The following is a 20,002-nucleotide window of genomic DNA, read 5'->3' as shown; positions in this document are numbered from 1 at the left end:
AACTCCAAAGTGAGATTTAGTATATATTAACATCCTTAGTGGTTGATAATGGCATAAATTTGAGTAAAGAAAGTGGTTTAATTTTAAGTGGGTCACCATAGAAAAATAAATAAGATAAGACTAATCTTCTAGTAGATAAACCACATGGCCACGTTAGTATAAGAGTTTCCAAGTCTTGGGATAATATATATTAATAAATAGATAAACCTTGTCATGGTAGGTAGTTTACATGTAGTGTGGGCACGGGTGGGTCTGGAACGGTAGAGAGCTCTTTCATTAACCGCACTAAATCTCTCGGTAGAGTAATTTCTCTTCCGTTAATCAATCATTAAGCCATTTAACCGGTCGGTTGATTAACTGTACGTTCAATTCGGGTTGCTTCAGTAAGTCATTAAAAAAATACCAATAATCCAATTTATCTAAGTAAGACATGAAATAAATTAAAATTAAAGTTACAAACCAACATAAAACATATTCCAAATCCCTTATTCCTTGCTGCACTTACTGTTTAAAAAAAAAAAAGGCAATAAGGAACATAATCCCTTCTACTGTTTAAAAAAAAAAGAAGCAATAAGGAACATAATCCCTTCTACTGTTTTAGCACCAGCAAAAGCAAACCACTTTTTTTTTTTTTATATTGGATTTGGCAAAGCAAATACTTTGCCCATTGTGATCAGTTGATTCATTTGCCTTTCAACCTAAAAAAAAAAGGTTTGCTTTGCTCCAAATTATGGATCGTCTGTTTCTCTTTCTAGTTGTACTGGTGGAATGCTTATACACAGCAGAGGCAGAGAAAGAAAGAAAAAAGAACTACAATCTGTAGCAGGAAAGTTATTGAAATCTACATTCATCAGTGAGCAACCAGTAACCTACATAATTTTTACTTACAAAATTCCTGTTCAAATTATGGTCACATACACCGAATTTTTGTACCTTTCGTGTCGATAAATTGAAAAGGAAAAAAAAGAAAAGAAAAATGATCTGCATTGTGATTGTGATTGTGATTGTGATCTTGTCTCCTCTGATCAGTAATAGTCAAAGCGGCACCCATCATAGCCTGTGGAAGAAGACATCACCAAAGATAATGGATCAGTATTTATATAACCTAAAATGCTTATAAATAAATACTAAGTTTCTTTGTTGTCTGGCTATAATAATAGTTTTGAAAGATATGCACCATTGATTTATAAACTTACTTGGATCAACAGTGACTAGCATGCCAGTTCCTCCAAACTCACAAGTGCCACCAGCAACCTTCGTCCTTTGCCAGAAGCTATTGAAGGCAAAGGAAGCATGGGCAAACAATGAGTTGGGCTCAAAACACGGCCCACTGGGAAGAATGGGCCCGCAATCCGCTCCCGATCCACAAGCATAATTCATAGCTTCTTGAATGATTGGGTCGGGCACTGACGGCTTAGCTACGCACCACAGGGCCGCCTTTGGGCCTCTTTTCGGGGTCGGTGGCGTGGTTGGTGGGGGGAAGATAATAGGAGGCTCGAACACCGGCGGGCTTGGCTGAAACCCGAAAGGAGATGGCACCGAAGAAGGTGGGTTCGGGACAAGGGCTGGCGGGCTGGGCTCATAATCAGGTGGGCTTGGGATATAGATAGTGGGACTAGGTATAAAGTCTGGTGGGCTTGGGACTATGACAGTTGGGCTTGGGACAGTTTCGGGTGGATTAGGAATGGATTCGGGTGGGCCTGGGATAATGATTGTTGGGCTTGGGAAGGTTACGGGTGGATTCGGAGTGGAGATAGATTCTGGTGGGCCTGGGAAAATGATAGTTGGGCTTGATGGTGGGCTTTGAGTAGGAAGGATTGGTGGATAGGGTATTGACGGAGTCGGGGTAAAATTTGTAGTTGGGGTTTGTGGGGTATTGGGTGCAGTTGTACAATAAGGAGGTGCATTTTCAGGCAAGGAAATTGGAGCCAATGAATCATAAGGTGGCAAAGTAAATGGTGAGCTCACACCATAGGGCTGGATTTCCTTCGATCCCCCCAATGGAAAATCAATTTGCTTAATTAAATTCAAATTCTTTGCAGCTTTGAGAAACAGACTTCTCTGATGTGCTGGACTTGGAACAGCTTTTAGTAATCTCATTGATCTTCTTGCCTCTGCCAAAACATTTAGGCTTATCAGCTAAACTTCAAATCATCGCAAAATTCAGTATCTCCAAGTGAGGCTTACAATGCCATTTGATGAACTTTATTGTCTCCTGCATCTAATTAGTAAAACGAAATAGGTTAAATGCGACGGGTTGTAAATTCTTTAAAGAAGAGGCTTACCACATTGATAGAAGGAAATAGTTGCCAGAGTCAAATAGAGAAAAAGAATGCAAATTCTTGTGCGCTCTTTGCTTGTGGCCATGACTTGCAACAATACCCAAAACTCCAAGTTAAGTTTCTTCTTCTCCTTTTGCTCCTATTCCCACAAAACCCAAAGACTAGAAGCAGGCAGAGGCAGTCATGCAGAAGAAGCTTTTGAATATATAGAGAGGCTAGCCAAAGCAGCCTTGGAGCTCCCTAGAATTGCCCCCAAGAAAGGGCAAATGGTAGACAATTGGCTAATTAAGTTGGCCATAAAGATTGATTCTTTAGCAGTCCAACTTTCAGTCACTTTGCCCAGAAATGTGTGAATGAAGAAATACAAAAAGGGTCAAAAGGGTCTAAGAGAATGTGTATTTTATTGAAAGGTGAATTGTTCCGTCACAGCCTGCATAAACATCTTTTTGCCTCATTAATATTTTTGCATGCAGAAAACCATGGAATATATGCTTGCTTGATCTTGAAAAAAATGAAAGTGTGGTTTTTTCTGCCCTTTTGTGTTGCTTGCTTTCTACTCAAAGCTCTCTCTCTCCTCCTCTCTCTCTCTCTCTCTAAGTGGGGAAAACCAAACCAAGATACAAAGGTGCATATGCGATATTCAAATCAAGAACTGGTTTTTTTTTTCTTCTGTTCTCTAAGAATGCTTGTGACAATCATTTTTGTTCTGATTGCATACCCGCTTGGATTTGCTTTGTCCAAATTATTTTTACATCTTTAGATAAAAGTACATGTGTGCAGGCTTGATTATCAAAACATATAATGCCTTTAACATGTTATTGCCTTTGTCCTAATTATGAAACATCAAGTTAAAAGTACATTTGCAGGTTTGATTATGAAACATAATGCCTTTAACAAATTGCTCCAAGGGGTTATTCTGAACACCATGTCCCCACCAAGGATTACTTATAATCTATTGGATCTCTGCAGAATGAATGGTGCTTAGTGTTCTAATGCTCTTGACAAATCTAGAAATTAAGGCAATGCCATATTCCTTAAGTGAACTTGTAGATCGACCACATACATGTAACATGCAGAAAAAGGCGGTCTCATAGCCTTTAGATTTTAGAAACAAACTCCCCCTCCATGTTCTTTTATTCGGGGTAGCTTCCAATCGACCTAGTATTAGATTCAAAAGCTTAGTTAATCAATATGTTATGAGCTTGTAGTTCAAGTGAGTGAAAGTATTCACTTATGCACCCAAAAATCATGTGCTATGTTATGTGTGATCGACTTAAGCTGACTGTTGGTTCAATTTTGAAGCTTGACTTAGGTTCATCGTGAAGTTCTTAAGTTGTTACCAAAATCATCGATTTGTTCGATACATGTGGGTTACTAAACGATCTCCAATTTGATTGATTTTTTTGAAAAATTATCTTTAAATTGTGATTTAGAAAATGCATAGTTTTGATTATGACATATATATGGTGAATATCCATTAATCACAACCAGATGGACCATGCACTTAAGTATTGTCCTTGTTATACATGCTCATAATCAAATTGCATAAGCTATAACTCTTCATCATAAACACAAATCTCTATAAATCATTATATCATCCAAACACAAGCTCAATCCTTTATATCAATGGAGAGAAGAACTCGAAATTACGGCCTTTTTAAATGTTGAGCTTCTTTCAATTTTAAAAGGTCTAATCTTTAATACACTGTGTTTTTCATAAGATCCTTTTTTTTAAAAAAATCACATAAACTTACCTTATTACACGTATACACATTTTATACGTATTTTGCTAATCTCATTGTCATATACAGTATACGATGTAAAAATAGGATTTACCCCTACAAAAATAAACATTACCAAGTTACCAACAAACTACCAAGGTAAATTTTGGAAGTTAAACGAAAATGTTGACGGTGTGACCTGGTGTGTTAAAACGAGACTTTCAGCTCTTTGCGTCACAGTACGGTAACGGTGCCTGCCCATTGACACTTCAGTCTGCTGGTTCTTGAAAGCTAGGGTTTAAGCTCTGCTGTGAAGAGGGGCATTTTTTCAACAGTCAGGTAAGCATTCAACCTCTATAAACCCCAAATTTGATCCAAAATCATAGTTCTGTATAACCAGAACTCAATGATTTATAGGAGGAAGCTGTGCCCTATAAATTTTTGTAGACTCACCAAAACCCCTACCTTCAGCTCTGCATTTCACGATTTCAATTCACGGAGTCTCTGTACAAATGAACTCAATGGTTGTGGAGGAAGTTTCAGGTTATGGAGCTCTACAACGGGATTCAATTTAATTTCTCCTAGATTTTCTGTACCAGAAAAACCCAATTTTGTGAGGAGCTCTGGGTTTTCGAGTGCAAATTTGGTTGAAACCCCATTTTCTTTAGGCCCTGGTTTGATTAGAAAATACTCTTCTGGGAAGAACAGTGATGAGTGGACTGAGGAAATTGAGTATTTGGATGAATCAGGCAGTGTAATTTACACTGGAAAAGGTATACGGTCCGTTCAGCCAGGGCTCGATGATCATGTAATGGTGGGTGAGTTGAAGAAGCCTTTTTTGAATGCCTCTGCGATTGCTAAGATTGTTGAGGTTGTGAAGAGGTGGAAATGGGGGCCTGAATTAGAGACCCAATTGGACAAACTCCAGTTTGTTCCAAACATGACTCACATTACTCAAGCCTTGAAGGTTATTAAAGATGGTGATGGGGCTTCGACGTTGTTTCGATGGGCTAAGAGGCAGCCTTGGTATTTACCAAGTGATGAGTGTTATGTGATATTGTTTGATGGCCTAAACCAAAGTAAGGACTTCGATGGAATTCAGTCATTATTTGATGAGATGGTGCAGGATTCAAGTAATAAGGGGGTTTTATCATCTAGTGCATATAACCGTGTCATTCAGTTTTTGGCTAAAGCTGATAAAATGGAGGTGTCGTTTTGTTGCTTTAAGAAGATTCAAGATTCAGGTTTCAAAGTTGATACTCAGACATATAATTCGCTTATAACCCTGTTTTTGAATAAGGGTTTACCTTATAAGGCATTTGAGATATATGAGAGCATGCAAGCTGCAAACTGTTCATTGGATGGATCAACCTATGAGTTAATGGTACCAAACTTGGCAAAATCGGGCCGCCTTGATGCTGCATTTAAGCTCTTCCAAGAAATGAAAGAAAGGAATTTTAAACCCAGCTTTAATGTCTTTGGATCGCTTGTTGATTCAATGGGAAAAGCTGGGAGATTGGACATGTCAATGAAGGTATACATGGAAATGCAGGGTTATGGTTTCAGACCATCTGCTCCCATGTATGTTTCTATGATTGAGTCATATGTGAAGGCTGGGAAATTAGATGCTGCCCTTAGGCTTTGGGATGAGATGAAGAAAGCAGGCTTTAGGCCTAACTTTGGGTTATACACAATGATTGTTGAGTCCCATGCAAAGTCAGGAAAACTTGATATTGCAATGTCTACCTTTACAGATATGGAGAGGGTTGGATTTCTACCCACTCCATCTACATATTCGTGTCTATTAGAAATGCATGCTGCCTCGGGACAAGTAGATTCTGCTATGAAGCTGTATAACTCAATGACCAATGCAGGTTTAAGACCAGGTCTAAGTACTTACACCTCCCTTTTGATGCTCTTGGCTAATAAGAAGCTTGTGGATGTGGCTGCCAAAATTTTGCTAGAGATGAAGACCATGGGATATTCTGTTGATGTGAGTGCTAGTGATGTTTTGATGGTGTATATAAAGGATGGTTCTGTTGATCTCGCCTTGCGGTGGCTACGTTTCATGGGTTCCTCAGGGATTAGAACAAATAACTTTATAATCAGACAGTTGTTCGAGTCATGCATGAAGAGTCGTTTGTATGAGTCAGCAAAGCCTCTCCTAGAAACATATGTGAATGCTGCTGCAAAAGTAGACCTCATTCTTTACACATCCATTCTGGCCTATCTTGTCAGATGCCAAGAAGAAGAGAACGAGAGGCATTTGATGTCAATACTTGGTGCCACAAGACATAAGGCACACGCTTTTATGTGTGGACTCTTCACGGGCCCAGAACAGAGGAAACAACCAGTCTTATCTTTTGTGAGGGAGTTTTTTCAAGGTATTGATTATGAGTTGGAAGAGGGGCCTGCTAAGTACTTTGTTAATGTTCTCCTCAACTACCTTGTTCTTATGGGGCAGATAAACCGAGCTCGATGTGTTTGGAAAGTTGCCTACGAGAATAAGCTTTTCCCGAAGGCGATAGTTTTTGATCAGCAAATTGCTTGGTCCCTGGACGTTAGGAACTTATCAGTTGGAGCTGCACTAATAGCCGTTGTGCATACTCTTCATAGGTTCAGAAAAAGAATGTTGTATTATGGTGTTGTCCCCAGGAGAATTAAATTGGTCACGGGACCGACTTTGAAGATTGTGGTCGCACAGGTTTTGAGCTCGGTGGAATCTCCATTTGAGGTTAGCAAAGTGGTGCTGAGGGCTCCGGGAGACGCTGTTATGGAGTGGTTTAAGAAGCCTATTGTTCAACAGTTTCTTCTGAATGAGATTCCATCAAGGTCTGACATCCTCATGCACAAACTGAACACTCTTTTTCCTAGTTCTGCACCTGAATTGAGATCTCTAGCCCCTCCCAAAATGCTCATGGCAAGGAAAGCGATGTAAACATTAAGGAGATTTGAGATTAGGTCCAGGCTATGCACTTGTGAAATGGAAATGTGTACTTGTTGATTTTTTACCTTTGTCTGAAATTAATGGAACATGTATATAATCTTCAATTTTTTCAGCGAGTTCCTTTTTCTTACTCTTCTGGTTTTTTAATAGAAATACTTGAAAATTATAGTCTCATATTGGTTGTCGAATTTTGATGTATCTTCTATGACATGATTCTTGGTTTGTAGCCGGCTTCCAATTCCCAGTACTCCATGAAAATTTTGGGTTATCTTTCACGTGGAATTGATTTCTTTGGGGGGGGGGGGGGGGGGGGGCAAATGATTCCACTAAAACCAACTTAAGTCCTTTTTTTCAATATATAGCTAAAAATTGAAGGCTGGAACATGGCATAGCCAAATGCAACTTCTTTTTTTTCTTTTAAATAATCAAATCCAAATTCCTTGCTTCAAATCTACATCAGCATATCCAAATGCAACTTGTTAGTAATTTACTACAAAAACCAATTAGTCTAATATGCAAAAGTAGGATCTTTGCATGACTAGACTAGACAAGGTCATGAGAAAGCAAAAGAAAATGCAGGCAGATCAACGTTTGGAAAACTGAGGAGCTTTGCGAGCTTTCTTGAGACCCGCCTTCTTCCTTTCAACCACTCTGGAGTCCCTGGTCAGCAGCCCTTCCTTTCTCAGAGGTACTCTGTGGTCCTCACTCACCTTCAGCAGTGCTCGAGCAATGCCGAGGGATATAGCCTGAGCCTGACCAGAAAGCCCACCGCCGTGAGCCTTCACGAAGACATCATAGCTACTTTCATATCCTAAAGTACCCAACGGTACTTTGAGATACTGCAGCCACAGTGGGTTGCCTTGAAGATACTCCTGCACAGGCAAAAGTAGACAAAATTTCATTAGTAACTTTGGTGCTTGCTTGTACAGCCAAAAATGATAGTATGCTTTCATGAACAACTCAAATAACTGTTTCATTCACCATCAAGATCCTTAAATAAAGTAAAACAATTTCTAATGTTCTTCATAAGAGGTAAAGATAGGAGGAGATGAGTAATTGGTCATTGCCCACAGCTGCACCTCCAAATAAAGAAAGATGTTATCACTGATTGGAATGACAATCAAACTTAAGAATACAGTGACCATGTCTCTTATTCTTCATTGCCACTAGTGTCCCGGGTTTGCGCCGGGTCTTGGTCTAAGGTCAAGGGGTTGGAGTAGTAGGATTATGTATCCCACCATTCTTGATAGGATAAGATATCCTACAAAAATGCACATAATGGGCTTATCTATTATCCTATCCATGCTTATTTTGAACACCAAACCTGGTATTGGATTAAATACTACCCCACCAAGCCAGGCCTATAGTATTCTATCGTCCAGGTAATGCAACAGAGGGAGTACCAAATCCACAAGCAATTGAGAACTCTGAGATTTTCACCACATTATTTTTCTGCCGGAAATTCAAAAGCTCCAGACATGACATTGTGCATTCTCAATCAATCATTGATTTTCAGCATATATGAAATGAAACCCAGACAAGTAAAGATGTACCAGCAATTGTAAAACAGGCATAAAAAAATTATGCATTCGGATGATGAATATGGAACCAATTCGAAGCCCTAACTACACTTAGAGAAGGGGAGAGAGAGAAGACCTTGGCATCCCGATAATTTATTATGATTTTTCCAGTGCCCTCCTGAAGTACAACGCGAGCGATTGCGCATTTCCGACGACCAGTGCCGATGATCGTCTGAGCTGCAAAGCCACCGGGAAGCCTCGATTTCACGTATTTTTTGAGGTCCGCAGACTGCAGAGCTTCTGGGGGAGCTACCGAGGCAGAGGCGATGATCGGCCGAGGGGTACGCGTAAGGGTTCCACACGACACTGATCTGGATTTGGGAAATGAGACGACGCTAGGGTTCTGAGCTACGTGAGACGAAAATGAGAGAGAAGAGAGTGATGAAGTGAGAGCTAGTATGGGAGCCGCCATTTTTGCCCAATTTTTCTCACACCGTTATGTGGATTTAGTTTTGCCAGCTCTGAGCTGGTGGGAGAGGATAAAGGGATTTTGTTATAACCACGAACAAGAAGGTGCATTAGAAAAAAACAAAACAAACATATAAAAAAACAAAAAAACAAAAAAAAAGACATTAAGCCTTAATTCAACTCTATCAAGTAAAGTTTAATCAAAGGGAGGCTGATTGTCAACACATATATGCCTTCATACCCTCGAAGGATTGTTAAATGTAGTAGGTTACGTCTGCAATTTAATAGAGTAAAAAAGTTGGTGCTTTAGAAGTTTAGCTTGTTTAATTTCGTAATGTAATGAAATAAAAAAGTCGATGCTTCAGAAGTTTAACATGTTTATTTATCAGGAATGATTCCAAAACATGCTTCTCTTGTATTTACTAACACATTATTTTGGAATGATTTCAATAAAAATTTCGTGGATTTTTAAAATTTAAGAATGAGATAAATTAAGGGAGTAGTTGATCCAATTTGAATTCCTTGATTCTCCTATTCAAGTTTCCCGATTCATGACTTCCACATTCCTGATAAGTAAACATGAAGTTTTTCTTTTTTGGATTGAAAGGCTGTATAGAAATCAAAAGAGACATCCATGTGGTCTTGAAGAAGTGAATGAAGCCAAATTGCCTCTTCCACCCAATAAAAACTGGATTCTAAATTCAGAGCATTCTGGGCTAAAGCATGCACAACTTTGTTTGCTTCCCTCGGCCTAAATTGAAAATGTACATTTTGTAAGTTCATTTGGTAAGTTGTAAGGGCTGAGACACCAAGGATCTAAAGCATGACATCAAGAAAATAAATTATATTTTGAGCAGATTTGGTTATGTTAAGTGTTAAAATCCTATAACCCACAAAAAACAGAAGAAATTATTGTTGTTGTGTGGCCCAAAATTATATACTGCTTAAAATTGATGCCCACTTAGCTAAGAGAGAGATACAGCCAGACCCTAGAAGAAGTGAAATATATGCTCCTGATTGGATCCTCATGTTGCTTTGCATTCTGGGGTTCATGAAATCTGCTGCCAGTAGGTCAACGAGAGCCATGTAAATTAATATCCCAGCTGCAGCAGCATTGAAAATCCCTTCAACAATTAGAGCAGTGGGACAATTGCCATTGTAACCGGTTGATATGCCAATACCAATTGCAATCCCTACTACTGGGGTTGTGTTGTGAGGGAGAAAAATGTCGCCATAATCGCTGCGGATCGAGACTTGAATTTAGCCTGCAAGGCAGTAGAGAAGGAGCTTTATAGCTGTAAGTTGAGATCATGATACTTATTATTCTTCCTACTTAGTCCCTACTAGAGGCTGTGGAGTCAAACCTGGGAGATGCAGCCACCAAGTCCCATGCCCTCAAAGAATTGGTGGATAGACAGAGCCACCATGAGAGGCTTTATTTTATTGTTTCAGGGCTTTGGGAGGCACCCAATGATATTCCAATTATAGCTGAGTGCACTAGGATACCCAGCTCCAAGACCTACAAAATGACCAAGGAAGCTAAAATTTCAGAAAACAATACAAATAGTAATGAGAGGCTTGCTTTTCTCAGTAAAGTTCCTTATATTACTTGCGAAATGACACGGTGCCTGATTAATTCTGATGACATCAATTCTTCAGAGCCATGAGCATGACTCTGTGTGGCATGTGTGTGGCCATGTACATGATCTGCTGCTTGACCATGTACATGATCACCCGTCTCCAATTCATGAACTGTCACTTCACTTGTTTGGACTTTATGTTTGACCTCTGATAGTACCCGGTTTTCCAATGGCAGGCAGCATGGCAACAAAACCAGTGAAGGGAAAATTTCCCCATGGGTTTTCTTTGAGGCATGGTGTAATCAAGTTGTCAAATGCATCTGGTAGTATGTGAATGAACCCAGTTGCAAGAATGACGCCGGCTGCAAAGGCCTTGATCATGAAGAAGATGTTGTTAGTAAAGACAAAGACAAAACATAGACATCCCTAAATGGCTTGTCTACCACCTTGTTACTTTTCCTTGTTTTCATATTCCTTGTTTTAGGGATGGAAACTCTCCATGTTTCCCTCCATGTCTTGTGCATTGTTTGTAACTAATAATCACCTTGTATACTTGTATATCTAACCCTTCACCAAGTAAGTAATTCAATTGGCAGATTTGAATTCTCTGCAAAACCTATCTTGTTCTTCTTGTTCTACATTCTCAACTCTCTCAATTACACTATATTTGGCATGGTATCAGAGCAATCGATTTTGGTTGCCTCTGCATAACCTTGTTCTTGCCTAAATCTCTACCTATCCTTGCCCATAATTTGCTGTTATATTATTCCTACCTCATACTTTGCCTTGCCTCAAAATTGGTCTTGATCACAAGCCCTTTTTGTGCTCTTGTTTGCTGAAGTTTTAAGCTATTTCTTCCTCTACATCCTTTTATATATTTACCTCATGGGTGACACCAACGACTCCATCAACGACTCCACGGGCGACTCCTCTAAAATCAACTTCACCAAGATCGACTCCACAACACCACCACCACCCCGGTCCTCTCATGACTACTCTCCAATTACTCATGATAAGTTGGATGGGTCCAACTATCCTGCATGGTCTCGTAGTGTTCGCTTGGCCATCACTGCTTGTCGTATGGCTGGTTTCATTAATGGTTAAAAGATTGCCCCTGCCATTGATGATCCTAGCTATGAAGCTTGGGATGAAGACAACTGTTTGGTGCAGTCATGGCTCCTCAACTCCATGACCAAAAATGTACGTGCCTTATTTGATCACTGCTCAACGGCTTATGCGGTGTGGGACGCAGCTCGGAAGACATATACTGTCACACAGAATAGCTCCAAGTTGTACCAACTCCGTCGTCAGTCAGTCACCACCTCTCAAAGTGGTGAACCTGTGAATGTATTCTACGAAAAATTACACATAATATGGCAGGAAATTGACAGCCTCCGTCCCTGCAAACATACCAATCCCGATGATGTGGCTCTTCACCAACAAGCACTTGAGGTGGAACGTGTGTACGATTTTTTAGGAGGACTCGATCCCAACTTTGATCCCGTTCGTAGTCGGATTCTTGCCATGAATCCGCTTCCAGCAGTCATTGAAGCTTATGCACTAGTGGTAGAAGAAGATAATCGCCAATCTTCCATGCTTGGCGGTGGGAGTGCAATGGCGGTCAAGCCATATCGGCCACCACACCGTACGTCCTCCGGACTTCCCCCCCGGGGTCCCAAAACTGACAATGCAAAGGGAACTGAGAAGTGCACTCATTGTGGTGGTGATCATCTTGTTGAGAAGTGCTTCAAGCTTCATGGTTATCCTGAGTGGTGGGATGCTTTCAAATCCCGCAACAAAACACCCAAGGCAGCATGTGTTATAACTACCGATGCCTCTCCATCTTCCACCCTACTCTCCGACTCCGAATCAGGTACACGACCCACTACATGGATAATTGACACAGGTGCCACTGATCATATGACTTTTGACTCTACTATGTTTTCCACAATATCTTCTAAGTCTCGTCATCCTTACATCACTAGTGCCAATGGAGTCCCCTCTAATGTTGCTGGTGAAGGAACTATATCACTTTCCCCTTTCTTATCTTTATCTCATACACTACTTGTTCCCTCCATCAATTGCAATTTGCTGTCTGTTGGAAAATTACTTGACTCACATAACTGTTATGCCACATTCTATCCTTCCCATTGTCTTTTTCAGGACCTCACGACTCACGCGACGATTGGGCATGGTAAACGAAGAGGGGGGTTGTATTCCTTGACGGTCTTTTCACCACCAAGGGCAGCTCATACTCAAAGTTCCAGCTCACAAGCTCGCAATCAACATCAGATTTGGCTTTGGCATCGTCGTCTAGGACATCCATCCTTTGGCTATCTTCAACGTTTGTTTCCGTCTTTGTTTCGTGGCCTAGATCATTCTCAGTTTCAGTGTGAAACCTGTGTATTGGCCAAAAGCCATCGAACTGTTTTTCCCTTAAGTGATAATAAAACGGAATTCCCTTTTGATTTGGTTCACTCTGATGTTTGGGGTCCTGCTAAAGTTTCTTCCAATGGCAAAAGATGGTTTATTACATTTATTGATGATTGTACTCGCATGACTTGGGTATATTTACTAGCTCATAAAAGTGACGTTTCCGCTGCAATCCGTGAATTTCATGCTATGATTACCACACAGTTCCAAGCCTCCATCAAAGTATTCCGGTCTGATAATGGTGGGGAATATGTGAACAATGTCTTGGCACATTTCTTTCGAGACCAAGGCATCATTCATCAAACCTCCACATCTTTCACTCCGCAACAAAATGGTGTCGCAGAGCGAAAGAATCGACAATTACTTGAGGTTACTCGTGCTTACATGCTGGATAAATCGGTCCCTCACTACTTATGGGGACATGCCCTTCTTTCTGCAGTATATGTAATTAATCGAGTGCCGAGTAGTGTTTTGAAGTTTGGAACTCCACTGAATACCTTGGCTCGTCATGTCTCTCTTCCTACAGTCCTCAAGCTGCCTCCTCGCATATTTGGTTGTGTTGTATATGCTCATGTTCCATCTCATCAAAGAAGTAAGCTGGACCCTTGTGCCATTCGATGTGTGTTCGTTGGGTATGGATCAACTCAAAAAGGATACAAGTTTTACCATCCTCCTACTCGTAAGCTCTTTGTCACTATGGATGCCAAATTTCATGAAGATTTATCCTACTTTGAAGCTGCTATGCCCCCTTCTCTTCAGGGGGAGAGAAGGAATGAAGAGAAGGAAGAAAAAATTCAAGTCTGTGCAAATCGATTCTGTGACAAAACGACCGGTCGTAATCCAGAAACGACCGGTCGCACTGACCCCAGCGACCGGTCGCCCTGACCCCAGCGACCGGTCGCCTTGCTCCAGCGATGATGAAGATCGATTTTGTGACAAAACGACCGGTCGTAATCCAGAAGCGACCGGTCGTCCAGACTCCAGGGAGGAAAATTGACTCTGTGACAAAACGACCGGTCGCACAGAACCCAGCGACCGGTCGCCAAGCACCAGTGAACTTCAAAATTTGGACAACGATGAAGGTATTGGAAAATTGTCGTTCTTATTTGGTGAAGATCCCGGAGGAGACAATTCAAATGGTTGCTGCGATTAACAACAAAATACAACCCCTTCTTCTCAACCATCGGACCAGTCGTCTCATGATGAGGAAACACTTGAGGTAATTCCCGAAGCACCTAATGCTATACCATACACTCTCCCACCTAGGACCACTAGAGGAAAACCCAAACCTCAATATTGTCCTGACCGTACTGCCAAATCTAAATATCCCATTAATAACCATGTTTCAACTCATAGATTGTCAAAGTCATATGCATCATTTGTCAATCAATTATCTACTGTATGTGTTCCAAATAAGTGGCAGGATGCTATAACAGATTCCAGATGGGCTGAAGCAATGGCAATTGAAATGGAAGCTCTGGAAAAGAATTCTACATGGGAAATGGTCCAGTTGCCACAAGGGAAGAAACTAGTTGGATGTCGGTGGATATACACCATTAAATACAAAGCTGATGGATCCATAGATCGATACAAAGCTTGATTAGTGGCCAAAGGGTATACACAAACATATGGAATTGACTACCAAGAGACATTTGCACCTGTTGCCAAGATCAATACCGTACGTGTTCTCATGTCATTGGCTGCAAACCTTGATTGGCCACTATTACAGTATGATGTAAAGAATGCATTTCTTCACGGGGAATTGCAAGAAGAAGTGTATATGGAACCACCACCAGGGACCTCCATGGCACTTGGTCCCAACACCGTGTGCAAGCTGAGAAAATCATTATATGGGCTAAAGCAGTCACCACAAGCCTGGTTTGGAAAATTCACAGATTCTATGAAGCGCTTTGGGTACACTCAGAGCCACTCGGATCACACTTTATTCTTAAAGCGTCGTGGTGACAAACTTACGGCCCTTATCATCTATGTTGATGATATGGTGGTTACCGGTAATGACAATGAAGAAATGAAGAATCTGCAGAAGCTCCTTGCTAGTAAATTTGAGATGAAGGAATTAGGTGAGTTACAATATTTTCTTGGCATAGAAGTTGCCAGATCAACACATGGCATATTTCTATTCCAACGAAAATATGTGTTAGACTTGTTAACAGAAACTGGAATGCTTGATTGTAAGCCAGCTGACACACCTATTGAGCAGAACCACAAGTTAGGGATGTATCCAGACCAAGTACCCACTGACAAAGAAAGGTATCAAAGATTGGTTGGGCGACTGATTTATCTATCACACACACGCCCCGACATAGCTTATGCTGTGAGTATGGTGAGTCAGTTTATGCATCAACCAAGTGAGGCACACATGAATGCTGTAACTCGGATCATGAGGTACTTGAAGGCTGCCCCTGCCAAAGGGTTGATATTCTCCAAACATACACATATGAACCCAGAAGGATACACAGATGCGGATTGGGCAGGATCCATCACAGATAGACGTTCTACTTCTGGATACTTTACATTTGTGGGGGGCAACTTAGTCACTTGGAGAAGTAAGAAGCAAAAAGTTGTGGCTAGATCAAGTGCTGAAGCAGAATTTAGGGGAATGGCTCAAGGAGTTTGTGAATTGCTCTGGTTACGGAGATTACTGAAGGATCTGGGAATTAAACCATTGAAAGCTACAAACTTGTACTGCGACAATAAATCAGCTATCGAGATAGCACATAACCCAGTACAACACGACTGTACCAAACATGTGGAAGTCGACCGACACTTCATCAAAGAGAAACTAGAAAGGGGTATAATCAAGTTTCCATTTGTAAACTCGGAAAACCAACTTGCTGACATCCTGACGAAGGCCATATCAAGTAAAGTTTTCCATGACTCACTGGACAAGTTGGGCATGCATGATATCTTTGCACCAACTTGAGGGGGAGTGTTAGTAAAGACAAAGACAAAACATAGACATCCCTAAATGGCTTGTCTACCACCTTGTTACTTTTCCTTGTTTTCATATTCCTTGTTTTAGGGATGGAAACTCTCCATGTTTCCCTCCATGTCTTGTGCATTGTTTGTAACTAATAATCACCTTGTATACTTGTATATCTAACCCTTCACCAAGTAAGTAATTCAATTGGCAGATTTGAATTCTCTACAAAACCTATCTTGTTCTTCTTGTTCTACATTCTCAACTCTCTCAATTACACTATATTTGGCAGATGTCATGTTCGGGCCTTAGAGTTGGGATTTTTTTGCCTAGCAATGGCAGACTGACCCCAAAAGCACCAGCAACAAGAAGGGAAGCAATGGAACCTAGTTTGTACTTCAGTGCAGCTTCTTTGTTGTTCTTTGTGTCCTCAGATTCACATGTACAGTCTCCAAATACCATAGTGGGAAATAGAAGAATTAGGATTGCTATTATCTTCAACCTGTTGAAAGAGGGAGCTTTGAGAAGTGGGAAAGGGTCAGAGAAAGAAAGGAGGGAAAAGATTTATAATGCAAGCTTTTTGGTTTTTGCCTTTTGGGTCTTTGAGAAAGGTGGAGTTTATTTTTATGTGGAAAGAGAGAAATGTGCACTGCTGGATGATTTGAGTCACTTTGTTTGCAAACAAAGAGATGGAAAATTCTGGTAGTTACTCTTAGTCACAACTCATAGAGCACAGGTTGTATGCAGAGCATGTGGCACCAAGAATAGATTGGATGACCTAGACTCCAATCCCACATGATTCATTTTTGTGTGGAAGATATTTAAATTGTCAGGACTCTGCAGCCACCCCTCAGATTCTGTAGTAAATGGTATTTTCATCTTACTAACCCATTTTGTATTACATTTTTGCTGTTTTTTGCTAATCATCTGGTATTAAAATTTCACGATAGTTAAGGTTTCACCATGTTTTATTTCTCTAGTTTTGGTGGAGTTGTTGGAATTGGGCAATTAGGAGAATGGGGGTGTTTCAGTAATTCAACAATGATGTCATAGAGATTCATGATGGTTGTTGCGTAGATACAGCTGCACCAAAATGGATTAAGCTGCATCCTCAACTTGTGATACTCGCAACTGCACGAACCGTTGGTAGTATAGCATATGTAAGTGCGAGGTCGATTCCACAGGGATTGGTGATTGAATGATCCAATTTAGTTTCCCTACACAAAATAGAAACAAAAACAAAGAACATAAAACAAGGAAGAAAGAAATAAGTAACTCAAGCAAATAAGTTCCCAAGTTCAAATTAGATTAACGGATTGATTCTAGCTAATGTATGATTAAGCCATGGTGTGTGGTCATAACCTTGTGTTCCTAATTCCCTAATTTGATCATTTGTTGTCTAACCTAAAATTAAGCATTAGGAACCCATTAAGCATAGAAGAACAATTTAAACAACCAAGTATGTATCTAATCCCTGTTGTCGAATGTCCATACATACTCTTCCTATTCATAGTTCAATTCGAATTAAAGCATGGTGTATACTCTTAATTCAAACCAAGATAGCTAACATGCAAGCCTAAATGGTGATCAATCATTCAAACTAGCATATTAACTTATAAGCATAATGAATAAGAACATGAACCATAATTGAAACTTGGAAACTAATTCAACTTGAAAACTTAAGAAAAGAATTTACATTACAAAGAAAAATAAACTACAACTAAGAAGCAAAAGGAAAGCTAGAATTGAGAACTAGAAAGCAAAATTAAGAGAATTTGAGGGAGAGAAGGGAAGGGAGCTCTAGAGAAGTGTTTGAGAGCTCCCCCCCTTGGGGTGTGTTTACAAGCTTGGGAAACCTCACTATATATAGGCCTAAGGAAGCTGAAAATCTGAATTAAGTATGGCTAATGCATACAACACTTGTTTTATAAAATCTGAAATGGTTGATGCACTTCACTAATGCATACAACACTTCCATTATAAAATCTGAAATGGTTGATGCACTTCACTAATAAATCCCACCAGCAGCCCTAGCTCATCTTCATGTCACCATGACCAAGCTTCCAACCAGAAATAATAGCTCATCCTGAGGTCAGCATGACCAGCAACTTCAAGGGCTTACGAATTGGGCTTCCCTTAAGCAAATTAAGACTTTAAGCACTCAAACTTGAAGTTCAGAATGTCTTCTTTCCATCCATATATCATTTGGGCCAATCCAAGGTCGGAGGAGGAAGTTAAGGCCAAAACAAATTGCTAACTCATTTTGCGCGCTGATAAAATCCATTCTGAGCATGGCTCTGTGTTTGCTAGGTAACAGACTCCACAATTATCCAATGGGGCTGAATTTCGGATATGTTCTAGTATACACCCATTGGAACAACTTTCATGAAGAATGTGGCCTCATCCGAGCTATGTAGGTTGCTGAAACAAAGCTTGCAATATGACCTACGAAACTGGGCTGGCAGGGAACTGTAGCCAAAATTGAGTTTGTCTTTAAGCTCTTCATCCATTCATCCAAATTAGGCCCTAACATGCATGGATTGCATCATTTACTATCCAAAGCCATCATTATTACCTAAAGCTCAATGAACTGAAAGATAAACACAAAAAGGATTAAAAGCACAAGTTTAACTCAAAAACATAACCAAATCATAAGCTAGAAGGGTACAAAATGATATACAATTATGAACCGATCAAATACCCCCACACTTAGATTTTGCTAGTCCTCGAGCAAAACAACACAAAACAAAGTTAAAAACAAAACAAGAAGTTAACTAGACCACTTTCGTAGGTAACTCGATTGCATTGAGCGAATGCAACAAGCCTTTAAACCTCTAGGCATCCCTAGTAGGAGGAGTTGTGTCTCCTGAGGGTTTAACAGTTACGATACCCACAAACGTTTTTCTAACTCTACAAAACAAAATGGTTAGAAAACTTATTAGATTTGTTAGTTCTTAAGCAAAACCAAAACCAAAAACAAACATAAAAATAAAAACAAAACACAAAACACAAAAAACAAAAAAAACAAAATCAAAATAAAAACTCAAAACAATCTTTCCGAACATTTTGTGAAGAGAAATGACTCATGCACATGACATAAACGTTTTGACAATAAAAGCTCAATTTTAGACATTATTCACAAAGCAGCAAAGTTCAAAACATAATATGCTCAAAGTGTAGTAGTGTGATAGCCAAATGCAACAAATTCCCCAATCTTAGTTTCCACACAATTTCAAAAATCATACCAAGCACAAATGCAACTTCAAATCTCACCAAAGTTGTCCTCTCACAAATGAATCACTCAGAAGAGGGCTACAATGCAACACTCAGTTATAGACATGGGATTAGAGTTAAATCATAAGGTACTTAACTCAAAAATAGGAAGATGAAGAACTTGCATTAATATGATCTCAAGAAGGAGGCCAAACACTTAAAAGTAGAAAAATGAATGCAATTCAACCACATGACATTTAAGATCAATTTAGGTCTTTATTATAGGTTGTAATGGGGCCAAGGGTGTAAGGTGAGTGAGAAATGAAAGGTATGGATAATACAAAGTCCAAGGAACTCACAATGTAAGAGCATAAAAAAAATTGTTTAGAAGACTTCGAATCATCACGATTAGATTTTTTTTCTTTTACATGATCAAAACTCCTTATTCCTTCATTTACAATGATTTAAACTCCTTTCCAAACACCAATGAAACCCAAAAACAAAATTTCATTCAACTACCATTTAATCATAACTTTTTTCTTTTCTTTTCTTTCACCAATTGTGTGATTTTCTTTTTTTTTCTTTTTTTTTCTTCTATGTAATATCCCTTCCCAAACTTAGCATGAAAAACACATCCGAATTAGAGCTCATGAGTTCCTTAGAAAGGTAAATATTTATTTTTCGGGCTAAGGCGAGGAAATATAATTGGTAAAATGAAAGAAAAGGTTTACATGTAGGCTCAAAATGGTTAACAATGGAAAATCATGCTTAAGCATGCATAAGGTTAGCTTGAAAGGCACAAACGATCCAAAGAAGGCCTTAATATCATTTCTTTAAATGTCATGAAATCAAATTGCATAAGAATGAATGACTTTTAAGTGTTCAACCAAATCAATG

General features: G+C 39.8%; 3 protein-coding genes and 1 pseudogene across 3 annotated transcripts; 1 reads left to right on the top strand and 3 right to left on the bottom strand.

Annotated features, from left to right (window-relative positions):
* Window positions 1–820: 820 nt before the first annotated feature.
* LOC110755887 (Carbohydrate-binding X8 domain superfamily protein) lies at window positions 821–2,523 on the bottom strand. Its single transcript, XM_021957190.2, has 3 exons — window positions 2,286–2,523; window positions 1,197–2,114; window positions 821–1,057 (listed from the first exon to the last, which is right to left on the bottom strand). Exons 1-3 carry the CDS (start codon window positions 2,365–2,367, stop codon window positions 1,026–1,028), a joined length of 1,032 nt encoding a protein of 343 aa, XP_021812882.2. The 5' UTR covers window positions 2,368–2,523; the 3' UTR covers window positions 821–1,025.
* A 1,710-nt stretch (window positions 2,524–4,233) lies between these two features.
* EMB2217 (Pentatricopeptide repeat (PPR) superfamily protein) lies at window positions 4,234–7,080 on the top strand. The gene has a single exon (XM_088251322.1). It carries the CDS (start codon window positions 4,410–4,412, stop codon window positions 6,939–6,941), a length of 2,532 nt encoding a protein of 843 aa, XP_088107448.1. The 5' UTR covers window positions 4,234–4,409; the 3' UTR covers window positions 6,942–7,080.
* Window positions 7,081–7,339: 259 nt separating this feature from the next.
* Window positions 7,340–9,042, bottom strand: RPS9 (ribosomal protein S9). Its single transcript, XM_021957169.2, has 2 exons — window positions 8,607–9,042; window positions 7,340–7,822 (listed from the first exon to the last, which is right to left on the bottom strand). Exons 1-2 carry the CDS (start codon window positions 8,940–8,942, stop codon window positions 7,535–7,537), a joined length of 624 nt encoding a protein of 207 aa, XP_021812861.2. The 5' UTR covers window positions 8,943–9,042; the 3' UTR covers window positions 7,340–7,534.
* An 829-nt stretch (window positions 9,043–9,871) lies between these two features.
* On the bottom strand, window positions 9,872–16,354 carry LOC110755876 (zinc transporter 1-like; annotated as a pseudogene).
* Window positions 16,355–20,002: the final 3,648 nt, after the last annotated feature.

Source organism: Prunus avium, chromosome 4, assembly GCF_965620075.1.
Source record: "Prunus avium chromosome 4, drPruAviu1.hap1.1, whole genome shotgun sequence".
Classification (NCBI taxonomy): domain Eukaryota; kingdom Viridiplantae; phylum Streptophyta; class Magnoliopsida; order Rosales; family Rosaceae; genus Prunus; species Prunus avium.
The sequence above is the reverse complement of the archived record's forward strand: the minus strand, read 5'-3'. Positions and strand labels throughout refer to the sequence as shown.

What these genes read in the sequence shown, in the direction of transcription:
- LOC110755887 (XM_021957190.2), bottom strand. Translation starts at nt 2,367, where the DNA reads ATGGCCACAAGCAAAGAGCGCACAAGAATTTGCATTCTTTTTCTCTAT. An exon ending in TATTTCCTTCTATCAATGTG is followed by an intron (nt 2,115 to 2,285) that starts GTAAGCCTCTTC and finishes ATGTTTTGGCAG; the next exon opens with AGGCAAGAAGATCAATGAGA. An exon ending in GCTAGTCACTGTTGATCCAA is followed by an intron (nt 1,058 to 1,196) that starts GTAAGTTTATAA and finishes CTTCTTCCACAG; the next exon opens with GCTATGATGGGTGCCGCTTT.
- EMB2217 (XM_088251322.1), top strand. Translation starts at nt 4,410, where the DNA reads ATGATTTATAGGAGGAAGCTGTGCCCTATAAATTTTTGTAGACTCACC.
- RPS9 (XM_021957169.2), bottom strand. Translation starts at nt 8,942, where the DNA reads ATGGCGGCTCCCATACTAGCTCTCACTTCATCACTCTCTTCTCTCTCA. An exon ending in TAAATTATCGGGATGCCAAG is followed by an intron (nt 7,823 to 8,606) that starts GTCTTCTCTCTC and finishes TTGCCTGTGCAG; the next exon opens with GAGTATCTTCAAGGCAACCC.